Here is a 16,793-nt window from a genome sequence, read left to right as displayed (position 1 = left end):
TAGAACTGCTGTGTTATATGGTAACTCTATGTTTACCTGTTTGAGAAACTGCCAGAATGCTTTCCAAAGTGGCTGAACCATTTTACATTCATGCCAGCAGTGTATGAGGGTTCCGATTTTTCTATGTCGACACCAACACTTGTGATTATCTGATTTTTTAAAATTATATTTTTTATTTTTCAATTATATTTGGCATACAATATTATATTAGTTTTAGGTGTACAGCATAGTGATTAGGAGATCTGCATAACTCACAAAGTGATCACCCCAGTAAATCTAGTACCCCTCTGCCCCCATACATATTTATTACAATATTATTGACTATATTCCTTGTTATACTTTGTATCTCCACGACTGTTTTGTAACCACCCATTTGCACTTCTTAATCCCTTTGGTCTTTTTCAGCAACCTCCAATCCCCTCCCATCTAGTAACCCTCACACTATTCTCTGTATCTATGAGTTTATTTGTTTTTCTTTTTTTATTGTTGTTGTTATTTATTTTATTCTTTAGATTCTATATGAATGTGAAATCATATGGCATTTGTCTTTCTCTAACCAACTCCACTCAGCACAATGCCCTCTAGGTCCATTATGCAATGTCTTTTTCTGTCACTTTACTTTTAGTCTCTGTATGTCTTTTAATCTGAAGTGAGTCTCTTGTAGGCAGCATATATAACGGTCTTGTTTTCTTATCCATTCAGCTACCCTATCTTTTGATTGCAGCATTTAACTTTTTTCATTTGAAGTACTCGTTGATGGATATGTAGTTATTACTGTTCTTTATTCATATTTTTGATCCATATATTTTCTTCTTCTTAAAGAAGTCCCTCCAACATTTCCTGTAATACTGGCTTGGTGGCGATGAACTCCTTTACATTTTTCTTTTCTGGGAAACTCTTTATCTGTCCTTTGACTTTAAATTATTCTTTGTTGGATAAAGTAATCTTGGTTGTAGGTCCTGGGTTTTCATCACATTGACTGTCCTGCAAAGTTTTTTGGAAATCAGCTGCCGGTCTCATTGGAGCTCCCTTGTAGGTAACTAACTGCTTTTCTCTTGCTGCTTTTAAGATTCTCTCTTTGTATTTAACCTTTGGCATTTTAATTATGATGTGTCTTGGTGTGGACCTCTTTGGGTTCATCTTTTTTGGGACTTTCTGAGCTTCCTGGGGTTGTATGTCCACTTCCTTCACCAGGTTAGGAAAGTTTTCTATCATTATTTCTTCAAACAGGTTTTCAACTTCTTGTTCTCTCTCTTCTCCTTCTGGTACTCCAATGATGCGAATGTTGTTATGCTTGATGTTGTTCCCTAGGCTCCTTAAATTATCTTCATTTTTTTAGATTCTTTTTTCTTGTTGCTGTTCTGATGGGTGTCCTTCACTACCCCATCCTCTATTTCTGTGCTTTTGTCCTCTGCTTCATCCACTCTGTTGATTCCCTCTAATATACTCTTCATCTCAGATATTGTATTCTTCATTTCCGACTGGCTTCTTTTTATAATTTCCATCTCCATTTTTTAAAAAAAATTATATTATGGTGACATTGGTTAAAGAAATCTAGTAAGTTTCAGGTGTACATTTCAACAATAAGGCATATATACATACATATATATATTGGATTATGTGTTCACTGCCCATAGTTAGATTTCTTTCTGTCACCACATATTTGACCCCTTTTACTCCATCTACTCCAACTCCATTTTTATATTTTTTATCCCTTTGTTAAAGTTCTGAGTTCATCTAGTCTTCCCCTAAGTTCACTGAACATCCTTGTAACCAGTGTTTTAAACTCTGCATCGGTTAGATTGCTTGGCTCTACTTTGTTTAGATCTTTTTCTGGAGCTCTATTCTGTTCTTTCATGTGGGACATGCATCTTTGTCTCCATTTTAGCTGTCTTTCTGTGTCTCTATGTACTTAGTAAAGCTCCTAGGTCTCCTAGTCTTATTAGCATCACTTTGTGTAGTAGAGTCCTTTGGGGCCCAGTGGCACAGTCCTGAGAGAGGTCCAACTGCAGGTCAAGTTTAGCCCCAGCCTATGCTCCTCTGGGACCACCTGGTAAGAGTCAGCAAGCAATCCACAGATGGCTGCCACCCATGCTGTGCTTATAGTTGCCTCAGGAAGCCACTCTAGAAACCGAGGCCATCTGCCACCAGTATGGAGCTTGTAGCTACTCAGCAAGGGACACAGTGCACGCTGAGGACACCATTGGATGTGGCTTCGGTAGGGCTGCAAGTTGGGAAGGGCAGAGTTTCAGGTAATCCTCTGGGCCAGTTTGATGACATCTCAGCTATGGCGGTGCCCGTATATGCAGGCTGAGAGTGGGGAGGGCTCAACAGAGGAACAATGGGTCCGCCAGCAATTCTGCCCAAGAGAAAGCCTCCCCTCCAGCCCTCATCCTAAAATCGAGAACTCAGTGTCCCCCTTGTGTGTCCCTCGTGCCCACCCCCGAGCAGCCGCCCCAGCGCTGGAGCTCAGAGAGACTGAGTCCGTTACCGTGAAAGTCCGGTCGCAGTACCTTTAAGAGGAATGGCGGCACCTGGCGGCTATAGCTGCCATAGCCTCTGTCTTGCTCAGCCCATGTGGGACGGGGCAGCCTCATATCTCCGCCTGCTCCTACCATTCTGGGGTGATTTCTTATTTCTCTCTTAGTTGTAGGACCTCTGTTCATTTAGACCCTAGGCGACTCTGTTTTCTGTTTGCTCTGTGGTTTCGTCACAACTCTGGCATCGTCACAAGAGGACATGTACAAAGCCTTTACCCTACACCATCTTGCCTGGTGATCTCATCTCTCTTTGATATCTGATTTTTTGATTACAGCCATCTTAGTGGATGTGAAGTAATACCTCATATGGTTTTGATCTGCATTTTCCTGGTGGCTAACTTCTTTTTGTGTGTTTATTGACCATTTTTATCTTTTGGTTGGAGAAATGTTATACATATCTTTCCCCATTTTTAATTTGCTATTTTTCTTTTCACTATTGAGTTGTTAAAGTTCTTTATATATTTTAGATATAAGTCCCTTATCAGATATATCATTTGCAAATATTTTCTCTCATTTCATAAGTTGACTTTTCACTTTCTTGTTCGTGTCATTCGAAGCACAAAAGTTTTCAATTTTAATGAAGTTCAGTTTTATCTCTTTTTTCGTTATTTTTGCTGCTCATGCTTTTGATGTCATATCTAGACTCTTGTCAAATCCAAGATTATGATGATTTACCCTTGTGTTTTTTTCTAAGAATTTTAAAGGCATATGAAATTTAACATTCCCCAAAATGAGTTCTAAATATCACCTCATCCAAAACCTGCCTTACACACAGCCTTCTCCATCTCAGTTGAAGGCAATTGCATTGTTTCAGTTGCCTGGGCCTAAAAACTCTTTGAATCATCCACAGTTCCTCTCACACCTATTGGTAAATCTGGTGGGTTCTATCTTCAAACTGTCCGCAGTCTAATAATTTCTCACCACTACTCCACTGCAGGCACTGAGGCTCAATAGCCTCCTAATGAATCGCCATGTTTACAGTCTATTCTTTATGTAGCAGCCAGAGAGCTTTTTTTTGTTTTTTTAAGTAATTATCAGATCATTTCACTTCTCTCTAAAAGCCCTTTAATAGCTCCATTTTTTATTTAGTGTGAAAGCCAAAGTTACTATAAGAGTCAGCAAGGCCCTATACGACCTGGCCCCCAGTTATCATTATGCTTTTCTTTCCTTCATCTGTCTATCTTGGTCACTCACTCCAACCACACTCATTGCTGTTCCTCAGACACCCTTGTTGTTCTGTCTTGGACCCTTGGTTCTAGCTCCTACTTCTGCCTGGAATATTCCCCATTCCCCCTTCCCCAGAGAGCCACTTTGATAACTCCCTCATATTCCTAAATGCTTTGCTTTTTTCATACTTCACCTTATCAGTGAGACCTTTCCCAGATTACCCTATTTAATAATGAAATCTGCAACTTTACCTCATTCCTGGCATCCACAACCTTATTTATTTTTGTTTGAACACATCATTTATTTTTGTTTGTTTATTTTTTTTTTTCAAGGACTTATCACCTTCTGGATTCTATCATTTGTCTAGAATATAAGGTCTATAAAGGCAAGGGATCTGTTTTGTTCACTGTTAAATCCCTGGTATCTAGAATAGTACCTGGCTCATTGTTGGTACTCAGTAAATATTGTTGAGTGATGATTAAATCTATTTTAAAAGGAACAGACTTATTTTTTCATGTAGATTAAAATTACTATCTGGGGTCACTTACTAGCTTTAAGAACTTCCTTTAGTATTTTTTTTTTTAAGTTGTGTCAGCTAGCAATGAATTTTCTCAGTGTTTGTTTATTTGGAAGTGGCTGTTTGCCTTCATTTTATCTATCTATCTATCTATCTATCTATCTATCTATCTATCTATCTATCTATTATTTATTTATTTTTTGCCTTCACTTTAAAAAGATAGTTTTTCTGATGTAAAATTCTGGTTGACACTTTTTTCTCTCAGCACTTTAAACATGTCACGCCATTGCTTTCTGGCATTTCTTGTTTTTGATGAGAAGTTGGCTGTTAATTTTTAAGTTAGCTTCCCTTGTATGTAAAAAATCATTTTTATCTTGCTGATTTCAAGATTTTCTCCTTGCCTTTGGCTTTTAGTATTTTACTATGACATGTCTGTTTGCAGATCTCTTTGTATTTATCCAACTTTGAGTTTGTTGAGCTTTCTAGATGGATAAGTTAATGTTTTTTAGTAAACTTGGGAATTTTTCAGCCATTATTTCTTTGAATTTTTTTTTCTGCTCCTTTTTTTTTTTTACCCTCTCCTTTCAATACTCTCATTATGCATGTATAGATGAACTTAATGGTGTCCCACATTTATCCGACACTGTTCATATTTCTTCATTCTTTTTTCCCTCTGCTTTTTGGATTGTGTATCTCTATTGATCTCTCTTAAAGTTTGTCAAGACTCTTTTGCTGGTTCAGATCTACTGTTGTATTCCTCTTCTGAAATTTTCATTTTATTTATTGTACTTTTTAACTCCACAACATTCATTTGGTTCTTTTTTATAATTTATATCTATTGATATTTTTTATTTGATGTGACATTATCATCCCACACTACTTTTTTTTTTTTTAAATCATGGTTTCCTTTAGTCTTTGAACATATTTATAGTGGCTACTTTTAAGTTTTTTTCCTGTTAAATCTGAAATTTGGTTGCTCTCACAGTTTGTGTTGCTTGCTTTTTTTCTGGAGTGGGAGGGTCATACTTTTAATTTGCATGTTTCATACTTTTTTTGTTGTTGGAAACTGGACATATTAGATAATATATTGTAGCAACTCTGGGTACTGGTCCAACCCCTCTGGGGCTTGCTATGATTTGCTTGTTTATTTGTTTGCTGACTGGCTGGGTTATTTTAGTGGTCTTCCCCACCACCCCACACAGTGTAAAGCCTCTGATGTTACTCCTCAGAGGGTGCTGCCTTAGATATGTCCACAGTCACATTTGGATGACAATGGTTTTGGCAGAGCTTTCTTTGACTGTCTCTTTCCAGGACCACACCTGGCTGTTAAGCTTTGTTAGTTGCTATCTGATTACTCTATCGTTTTTCATCAATGCCCTGGGGCATTTTCTCCGGACGGGTCCAGTCATATTAGAGCTCCTTTGAAAGTATAGTTAATAAGAACAGTATTTGAGATTTGTTCTTACCCTAGAAGGGCTCCTCCCAGCTGTATCTTTCTCTTCTTCTCACCAGAAAAATTTCCAGCCTACAGTTTAGCCTGTACCTCCAATGAATCCACCAATCTTCTCCCAAATCCTTTCACCGCAACTTTCACTGTTTTGGAGAGCACCTTTAGCCTTGAACTTCTTCATAACTCTGTTTCAAATAAAACCATTTCCTTTGGGAAGAGATTCAAAGCTCCCTGTTTTAAGTCTGCTTCTCCCCCAGGTAAGATCTCTGAGCCATAGTTCTGGTGCTGAAGGTGGAGACAGTGATGTGCTTCTCTTTGAGTGAAGCTTCAGGAGCTGAGCACTCTGAGGAGGTGGCAGTAGCCTCAGGTCTCCTTGGCTTGCTTCTCCCAGAGTATAATTGCTGTTTTACCAGCCAGGGCAGTGGCATCAGGGCCCCAGTATTTTCAGTGGTGCTGCATCCAAGGTGAAGCCCCTGTTCCATAAATGGGGAATAAGTGGAAGAAGGGAGGCTCACTTCCTGGTCGGACTCATCTAGAACTTAGCCTTAACACAGGTTAAGTGGAGGCAGGATGAGAAATGCCGATGTTCTGTCCCTTTCAGGCATTTGGCCTTCTATCTGGGAGCTTGGGGTAGAGGGAGCACTGTGTTCTTGACTGCACCCGTCCCGTGTAGACGTTCTGTCTTACTGATTTGGAAGAGAGAGGTAAAGAAAAAGCAAGTGTTAGTTCAAATGCTACAGACTCTCATTGTTCTTACTGAATTTTAGTAGATCTTCTTGAGCTGATGTCTCTTCATTTGTTGTGTGCCCTTAGGACCATTTCCATAGACTTTACATGGTTGCTTTTAAAAAATAAGTTCCCCTAGTTTCACTGGAGAATGGGTCCATGGATCTTCTCACACTGTCAAGCCAGAAGTCCACTCCAACTCATCATTTAAAAAAAGTGTTCTTACCCGTAATGCATTCTGTCTATGCTGTGTATTCATCCTTTGTAAATGTGGCAGTATTGACCTCAATTAAGATAATCTTTTCACTCTCTGGAAATATTTTAAAATTAGCAATCAGTTTCTATCCTTCTTTTATAAGACAGAGATTCCTCAGCCATTTGTCCTTGGCTAGCTTGGATACTTTGGTTTTGATAGTTTGCAAGATTGGAGAGGTCAGAGTTTCTGAGTCTTTGCCATCTGACCAGGTACCTAGCAAGCTGCAACCTTAGATGATGTCTCTAGGATCTGACCTGTGTCATGTGCCCAATGTAATAGTTTGAGGACATCAAGGATGATTCTATGACAAGGACTGAGCTTTATCATCAGCCTCAGAGGGATTCTCTGTACCTGCATATGTGCTGGGTGCTGGATATATAGGAATAAAAGGAAAGATGAAGTTCCTGCCTTGGAAGAAGTTCCTTTAGTGCTGGAAGCAGCCATGTGAGCAGATAAGGATACTACAGTCTGAGCAGTGAATGCTGTTGATCGAGGCACAGAAGAGGAAGGCCTAAGTTAATTTTACCTATGTACGGAGTTGCTGGCATGTAATCTGGGTCTGAAGAGATGACTAACAGTGGTCAAGAGAAGAAGGAGACTGTTTTAGGTGAGAGAATAACATGTGCAAAGACATAGGTGAAGAGCCTGGTACTTTGAGGGAATTTCAAGTAATTATTATTAGTGAGAATAAGAGAAAGTGGCAGTTAATGTGGCAAAGAAGGCAGGTAGGGGCCAGCCCATAGAGTTACTTGTGTAAGGTTGTAAAATTTCAATTTTAAATGGAGTTAAAGCTTTCAAAGTAAGAATCATAGAGTAGAATAGAAAGGACCTTAGAGGTCAGTAGTGCCTTGTCTTAATTGTCTGTATTTCCGATCTCTTAGTACATGGGCTTTATATAGCAAACACTTAGGAAATATCTATTTTTTACCTCTTCTGTGGGCTCCTTTACATATGAGAGATCAACATCACTGTAATTAGTGGGTTCCAGGATTATACATTCTTAATATCTTTATATTTCTCTCATATTAAATATAATTGATATTTAGGAAAACTTAACTTAGGAGAGTGTATGTTGTACCAGGGACTATTCTAAGTTCTTTTTGTGAATTAACTCATAATACCCTTGACATGAGGGCATTATGAAGTGTTTACTTCACACTATTATCTTTATTTTACAAATTAATGTGCATGATACACTGAAAATAAGTGGTAGAACCAGAATTCAAACTCAGGCAGCCTAGCCCTAGAATCAAACTGTAAACCATCATGCTATACTGAATCTGATCCAGTGTAACCTCTGGCCCCTTACTGAATATCTTTGTTTTAGATTGGCTGACAATTTGGGGACCTTTTCTTCTGTATAGTAACAGAATATGCACTGACTAGTTGTTAAAAGCTAAGAACTCTGTTGGATGTTATAGGCCAAACTCAAGTGAGGGACATTCATTCAGTTATTTAATCACCACTTATCCTACTCTGTGCCAGGCCCTTGGAGGTGAGCTTATGGAGCCAAATTAATCATTCATTTGGATGTTCCAAAGAAATTGCATTATGCTGGATAAAAAGATAAATGAGAAATAAAATACAGTTTCTATATTTGTATTTGAGTTGCTTAGGGAGAGTAAGAGGGGTAATTAAATAGTAATTATAGTATAATGGGATAAGTATTGTCATAGATGTATACCCCGAGAACAGAGAGAACAAATAGGATAGTGCAGTTCACTTGCCTGGAGAGGTCTGGAAAACTTCACAGAGGCAGTGACTTTTTCTTTAGCAGATAAAGAGAGGGAGAAAACATTTTAAATAGAGCACTCTGTATATAAAGGTTTAGAGGTATGAAGTAGCTTGATGTGTCTAGAGCAAACTTTGGCAAACTTTTTCTATAATGGGCCAGGTAGTTAATAGTTTAGGCTTCGTTGGCCATAAAGCCTGTCATAACAACTCAACTCCTTATTTGTAGTATGAAAGCAGCTATAGACAGTACAATGATGACTGTTATGTTCCATAAAACTTTATTACAAAAATAAGCAGCAAGCTGGATTTGACCCATGGCCATCGTTTCCTGACCCCTGGTCTGGAGTATAGATATCTGGTAGGAAGGGAGAGTGGCCAGAAAGCTGACTGGGAAGTTAGTTTATAGGCCAGATTATAAAAGGCCTTGAATATAAGAATAAGAGGCTAAGACTTTATCCTGTAGGTAATAGGAGCCATGAGATTTTAGGTAGGTATGTTGGTATAATTAGATTTGTACTTTACAAAGGTTTTTCTGGTGATGGACTAACAGAAGTGAGACTAGGTGTACTAAGATGAGTGTGAAATGACCGCCCTCTCCCTGCCCTTGAGCGATTGCTTCTGATACCACTGAAGACAGATACTTCACTCTGAGACATCTACATCCCAGCACTCTCTATAAATGTCATTCGGAGCTGTCGTAGCTAAAACGTGGGTCCTTCCTAGACGTTCAAGAGGTGAACAAGAGTTGGGAAGCTTCTCAGATCTGGGGCATAAGTCTCTGGGTTCTAAATATTGTGTGTGTTGGGGAAGTGGGACTGGAGGTGGTGTGGTTTGATGAGGGAGAGGTGGAAGGTGAGCAGTGGGGAACAAGGTTGGAAAGGGGAGGGAGGAGTAATTGTTTCTAAGGAAGAACCCAAGAGAACTGCCCAAATCCCTGCACCCAAAGATGTGCTGCTCCTTTTCTGGCTTTCCATCAGTGAATTCTAGAGAGATGTCTCCCCTCCTCTCTGCTCTCACTCACACTCCTCACTACTGCTTAACACTTGGGATGGCGTTGCATGCTTTGTGCCACTGCCAGGAAGATCACTTTTCTGAGCTCATAGAGCTAAATATACCTAGTGACAGCTGGTAGTTTGGCTCTTCAGAGAGCTATTAAGTTGTAGCTCTAGCCAATGCTGCATTCCCCATGGTAAGGCATAACTTTTAGGGAGCCTTCTTAGACTTCCCTGAGAGAAGAGCTGCTTGTTCTGAGTCTGAAATAGTAAACCCTGTGGAACCAAAAGTTGCCTTTTTGTTTTTTTTTTCTTTCTTTCTTTTTGTTGCTTTTATACTTGGTCTTAAATCAGAGTTTAGCTATTAGCTGGATGTGGAGCAGTGTTCAGAGTAATATGGTGGTAATGCCTACCTCAAGTATATTGAACATCAGAGTTTTAGTTCAACACTGCATTCTTGTATGACATGTATATGGCTGGGTAACTGGGACCTTCTATCAGAGGGTATATTTTTTTTTTAGGGGAGGTAGACACATAATGAGACTGATAAGGGTATATACACAGGGACTGTGAAAACACAGAAGAGTCACTTTTGATCAAGAAGCTTTTTTCTTACTTTCATATCCTTATCTCACTCTCCTCCCAATAATAACCACAACTAACATTCAAGTTGTACTTTAAAACTTACAAACTGCTTTTGTGTACATGAGGAGTCACAAGCTCGGTGCCTCTGAGGGGCCAGGGGTATCATAACTGAGTATAAATGCACATGCATGTATCTGTGAGTTGCGGGGAGGAAAGCTGAGGCCAACTAGGGAGCACATACATGCCTCTTCAGCAGCGGGCAGCTGCTGCTCAGCTCTGGCAGATTGTTGCCAGGTATGTGAGCCCAGGAAGAGTGGTACCAGGTGATGGGGTCTTGAGGCCCTTATTATTTCCCACAGCACCAACTCCCTTGCCTCCAAGCTGCCTCAAAGTACAAATATATAAAATACTCTTTAATATGGACAATCGATTTTTTCTTAATTTTAAGTAAAATGTGAATAAAAACGTGTTCATAAAAATGTTGCGTTTTAAAATTAATTTGTATTAAACAATCTACATAAAAACAATGTTTGCTGTGCAAACACAATTTCACGACAACTCCCTTTGCCACCATCCTCCCTTCTAATCAAATCGTGGCACTTAAGTTTCTCTGTAAAATTCTAAAGTTGTCACTGGAGCTCATCTAGATCTTTTGATTTTTTTTTTTTTTTTTTTAAGATGGCTCGAAAAGCTGGACTATTTTTGGTAAAGTTTTTGGTTTGTAAACATAACTTCATTTATAAAATGCTCTACTGGCCATTAAAAGACATATGCAAAGGCAGTTTATGACTTCTGCAAACAAGTCTCAGTTAACCCTCATCACACTCAAATGAGAGGGATAATTAGCCCTTATTTTGAGGGGAAAATAGGGTCAGAGAGGCTAAGGAGCTTTGTTACCGGAGAGTGGAGCTTTTCTCTTGGAGCATTGTCCAGGTTTTTGATGTCTCGAACAAAGAATTGGGCAAGACACCGAAATACAGCAGAAAGGAAAAGCTTTATTAGAAGGGAAAGTACACTTCTAGACATGGAAGTGGACCTGAGCAAGAGATGCGTGGCTCAAAAGGCCTGGAAACAAAGCCTTTGGGGTTTTCATCTCTATTTGCTGTGGGTGGTTACATTTCTTAGAGGGGTGGGCTTCTTCGTTTGACAACTAAGATTGACAGGACTCAGTGATTAATCATTTTGCTTTCTGTGCATGTTTGTTCCAGAATTCAGTCTGTTATAATGATCTTAATGAACTGGGTATATGCATCATATTATAATGATGGTATAATAAGACTCAGGTGAGTTGAAGGTCACCGGGTCTTCATTGCGCAGGTGTGAGTGACTGGCTTAAACTAGTACCTAATTCTCTGCTCACTTGTTTCTTTCTATGAGTTACTTTAAGCCTAAAGATGCCTTCTGGCTTGCTTAATTGTGGGCGGATTAGGATAGACCCCTTCTATGATAGGATGACCTCAGTGTCTTTGCAGGCAGACCCAAAACCCCCTAACTTTCTGGCTTCTTTTCTAAGAGCCACGAACCCCCTTATTATTAGTATGGATGTTGAGGGTCGAGAGGTCTCCTTCTGTATCTGCTTTCTGCTGAGAAGGGTCGTTGTCCCTGCTTATTGGGATTCTATGGAGCTTTTCCCCTTTCTGCCTTAGTTAGGGTGAAGTCTTGGGTTTCCTGCCGAAGTACTGCCTCAGTCCCTTATCAACAGCCAGAGGATCTGAGTCACCAGTTTCGGGGCAATTATCAGGATCTGAGGGAGAGGGCCTTTTTCCTAAAGAAAAGAGAGGAGAAAACTAGGTTTACTAAAAAGATTAAGAACTCTACAAGAGATATCCCATTTCATTTACTGCTAAAAGATTAAGAATTTTACAAGTGATGACCTGTAAAATTCTTGCTCAAAAGTCATACAGGAAGTAAGGGGTCTGTTCTATAGGTCTGAATTCTTTATTTTTATAATACATTGCTTTTCTTACTCTTAAGGCCTGACTATTGCAGCTTTACTTTTTTGTTCTCTAAGGAGGTTCCATTCAGCCTCAGGCCTTTCCTTCATGTAGTTTCTGTCAGCCCACATTCCGCATTTGGCACCATCTTCTTGCTGCCCTTGTTTTCTGACCCTGCACTCCTTTGCTTGTTCTGAGGCACCAGTAGAGCTTATATGCGAACCTCTATGCAGATCCTCTGTGTATTTTCTTCCCATGAGCCTCTCTGCTCTCCATATACCTCAGTGTTCAGACTTGGCAATAAAAAGCAGTCTACTTCTTGTTGGTTCCCTATAAGCAGCTGATATGTCTCACATGTATCCCAGAGTTAGTTGGTAATGGCAGAAAATACCCTTCCTTGGAGATTTTGGTGTTACTGCTCCTAAGGCCTGCGTATAGGATATGTGTTTCCTAGTTTTAGATTAAGAGGGTCTGGGTCGGAGCCTAGGAGGACCAAAGTAGGGTATACCTTAAAGAACCTGATGAATCAAAACTAAGAAATTATAAGGATTATAGATTTGATCTCTTTAAAATATATCCCGAACCTCACAACTCCTCATTATTCCCACAGTACTGCCTTGTTTCAAACCACCATTAGCTCATACCTAGATTATTGCAATAGCCACCTGACTGGTTTTCCTGCATCTGCCCTTGCTTTTCTATAGTCTGCTTCTCCCCACAATATTCAGAGAAATCCTTTTAAAAATGTAAATTTGATCATGTTGCACCTTTATTCAAATTCCTCCAACAGCTTCCACCTCAGAGTAAAAGTCAAAGTCCTTATATTGGCCTACAGAGCCCTTTGTGATCTGGACACCTGTTGCTTCCCTGCGTTCTTCTCCTACTATTCACCACCTATTCTCATTTCTCTTCGGGCCACACAGGCCTCCTAGCTATTCTTTGAACAAACCAAGTCTGTTCTTGCCTCTGGGTCTTTGCATTTACCATCTCCATTGTAGGGATACTCTTCTTTCAGTTATTCTCTTGCCTTTCTTCAGTTATTTGCTTAAAAGCCACATTCTTAATGAGACCTTCCTTGACTTCTATAATTAAAATGGCAAACCACTAATAATGCTACTCTTGGCATTCCCTATTCTTTTTTCCTGCTTTAAAGAAATTATTGTCTCTTTTACCCAAACAGGATGTTAGCATTACTGGTTCAAAGTCTGTGTGCCCAAAGCTTTGAAAGACCAAAACTTAAAACTTCAGAGTTTGGAGTAAGGAAAGGTTTATTGATCTGAGCCAATAGAGAAAATGGGAATTCTAACCCTCCCTGGTGTGTGAGGTCTAGTGATCTCATCACTTAGAGCTCCAATGAGAGCAAGCAGACTCTCAATAAAACTAATAAAATTGTTTTATATTCATTCTGAAAAATAAGCAGCTGAAATTCAGAAGAAATATTCTGAATTAGAAGAGCCATGGGAAGAAGGGGTCCAAACATTAGAAAAAAACTTTTTAAAGTATAAAATACAGAGTATAATAAAACAGTCAAGTATTAGCACAAAAATAGAAATATGGTTTAGTACACAAGAATAGAGACCCTAGAAATATACCCCATTACATGTAAGGACTTAATTTATTATTAAATCATGTTTTCCAAGAAGGAATGAAAGACAGATAATTTAATGAATGGGGTTGAGATAACTGGATGGCAACTTGGCAAGAAAATGTTAAGATCCACAACTTATAACATAAAATAAATTGAATGTTAGTTGGCCTAAAAGGCTGACTATTGAAAAATCAAAAAATACTTAGTTTACTTTCTAAGAGTTAAAAATCTCCTGGCTTTGGGCTCTTCATCACTTGCTTAATCCTTGTTAAAAAGTAGATTCTCTCAACAATTTCAGATGAGAGACTGGGGTACTGGAGAATCTATCAGAGGGTCTTGAATTTAGTTGTGGCCAGAGGGCGAAAAGAGCTGTTAAACATTTTTATGTGAGCACCACTTTTACAGCCTCATCTAACCAGAGGTCTTGACTTCAGTACACCATTCTAGCCTTGGTGGGAGTGTAGCTAGACCATACCTATACTCCAGGTACTAGAATGTATTAGAGCTGCATTCAAATATGTAGCCATTAGCTACATGTGGCCATTTAAATCTAAATTAATTTTTAAAAAATTTTATTCTTTAGTCACACAAGCCACATTATGAGTGCTCAATAGCCATATGTACCTAGTGGCTACTGTTTGGGCAGGACAGATGTTGAACGTGTCCATCATTACAGAAAGTTGTATTGGACAGTGCTGTGTTATAGTTGTGGTCATTGTCAAGTTCCTTGTGCTCAGCAGCCTATGCTCTGACTAGGTTGAGAATGTTCCAGTGTGGACTCTCTTCAAACTTCTCTCCTGGATCATTAAGTCCAGATGTCTTAATGTCTGCAAACCCAAGGGAGGCAAGTACTCTTTGATTATGGGTCTAGGGAATCTGGGACCATAATGTCAGTCATTTATTCATTTTGTGAACAACATTTACTGACATTACTCTGGATGTGACCTTTTTTCCTGGACCCTGAGATAAGGCAAGATGGATAGGAGGACATTTCCTGAAAATTCTACTAAAATGTGCTCTGGTGAGAGTAGTGACCAGAATTGCATATTCCTTTGATGTTTGAGGCTCTATGGAAAGCAGCCAATGATCAGGGTTCAATCCTGTACTAATGAGGTTAAGAATCAGGCTGATTGAATATCTGTGAAGTTAATTACTAGTTAAATTTCTAAAAGCTTTGATTTCTTTTGTTTTTCTTCTTTCTTGTAAGAGTATATTATGAAAGAAATGCAGATAATTAAAGGACAGAATATGTAGTACAGGGGAAAAATTTAGACTACGCAGTCAGGTATCTTGGATTGGAATACTACCTCTATCACTTATCAGCTGCAACCTTGAGCAAGCATTTCAGTTATCTAGTGCTGTATAATAAACTTCCCCAAAACTTAGTGGCCTAAAACAGCAATCTGGGTATGGCTCAGCAGGGACAGCTCATCAGGTGAAGTGACTCAAAAGCTGGGAGCTAGAATTGCCTGAAGTCTCAGTCACTCACATGTCTGACTCCTGGGCTGGAAGTCTCACAGCTGGGGCTGCTCAGACACCTCTTTCCATCTCTATATAGTCTTTTCACATGATCTCTCCAGCATGGTGACTTCAGGGTAGCCAGGCTTCTTATAAGGTGGCTCAGGACTTCCAAAGCATGTGTCGCAAAGGGGAGAGAGCCAGGTAGACTCCATATTGCCTTTTCTAACCTACCTTTGGAAGTCACTCAACATCACTGCTGCTGCATTCTGTTGGAAGATGAGTCACTAACATCAGACCATATTCAAGGGGAGGGGAATTTACCTTTTGTGGGGGGATCGTCAAAGAATCGTGGACATATATTAAAGCCATCACAGCAAATAATTTAACCTTTTTAAATAAAACTAATGTGATTTGGGGCCAGTTGCTTTATCTTTTGAGAATATTACTGTTCTCATTTGTAACATTAGTGTGACAATTCATTGGTTGTGAGTATTAGATGAGAAAATGTTGTAGAGGTTCTTGTTTAGTGTATAAATAAGTGCTCAAAAATTGTTAATTCTTCCTCTCCTTTCTTCTTCTTGCTTAATGAATTCTAGTTAACTATCATTTATTATCTTTCCATAATTAAAAAATGAGGAAGGAATTTCTTACTCATATTTATTTATTTATTCAAGTGAAACATAACAAAGAAGAAAAGGCTGTCTTGTTGGAAACCAGGACATAGGCGCATGGAAGGATACATGAGTGGTGTAATACTCTTGTGCATTAGGTGGATGGGTGTCCTGTGGATAGCTAGGCGACCCACGTGGAGATCTTAATCACTGGTTTCTGGGTATCTCTTGTGACTTGTGTGCTTTTCCCTTGCAGTTCCTGAGGGAAGACCTCAATTACCATGACCCAACGGTGAAACACAGCACCTTCCATGGTGAGGATAAGCTCATCAGTGTGGAGGACCTATGGAAGGCATGGAAATCTTCAGAAGGTAATAGGCAGCCTGGTTGTCAATCCTAGCTGCTGGCAGGTTTAGAGAAGAGAGAGGATGGGCAGCAACTTGGCCTTGAAAGGACATGAATATAAAATGTTTAGTAAAGAGCGAATTATCAAAATGGTTCTACATACGGTCATTGAATAAGAATGAATATAATCACTGTGCTGGGAACGGGGGAAGGTGCTCCAGAGTTGAGGTTGCTCTTCACTAGAATTGTAATTGAATTCCATCCTATCCCTACCTCTCCCCTCACTAGCTTTCCCCTATCCCCAAGTTTCTGCTGCTTCAGAGATAGGGAGCTTGCTGGCCTTTTGAGACAGCCCCTTTTTTGGTCCAAGCTCTGCTGAGTCCTAGATGATTTAAAGATTGGATGGAAGTAAGGTGATTGCTCCCCTGAGTTTTTTCTTTTCTAGGTTAAATAGTTCTAGTTCTTTGAAGAAAACATGTTTTCTCAGCCTCCTTCTCATCTTGGTTTCCTGCCTGTAAACACTTTTGTTAATCTCTTTCTTAGGTAATGGCCCCTAGTGTTGGACACAGACCACCCAGGTGTGGTTTGATCAGCACAGAATTGAGAAGGACTATTAGCTTCTCAGTTCTGGACCTGTGCAGCCTGAGTAGACATTGGGGCCTTCAGTAGTCACACCGCTCTGCTGACTCATGTTGAACTTATTAAATAAAAACATTAGATCTTTTTCATGTGTAAAATTGCTAAACCATGGTTACCATTTTTTCTGGAGCATTTGCTTCAGAGTTCTGAGTGAAAGAACATGTCTAGTTGTATGAGACTTGACAGGGAAAGGAAAAACAGGGCTTTTGCCTCCTCTCTCTTTATAACTAGAGCTTCCTTTGATACTA

General features: G+C 39.4%; 1 protein-coding gene across 1 annotated transcript in view; it reads left to right on the top strand.

Annotated features, from left to right (window-relative positions):
- STIM1 (stromal interaction molecule 1) overlaps positions 1-16,793 on the top strand; it is an 88,287-nt gene that overhangs the window by 12,714 nt on the left and 58,780 nt on the right. Inside the window, exon 2 of the mRNA XM_015597839.1 lies at positions 15,818-15,932. Within this exon, the coding sequence (XP_015453325.1) occupies positions 15,818-15,932 (115 nt within the window). The remainder of the gene's footprint in view (positions 1-15,817; positions 15,933-16,793) is intronic.

This window comes from Pteropus alecto, unplaced genomic scaffold (assembly GCF_000325575.1).
Source record: "Pteropus alecto unplaced genomic scaffold, ASM32557v1 scaffold1001, whole genome shotgun sequence".
Lineage (NCBI taxonomy): Eukaryota > Metazoa > Chordata > Mammalia > Chiroptera > Pteropodidae > Pteropus > Pteropus alecto.
This window is presented reverse-complemented; position numbering and strand designations above follow the sequence as displayed.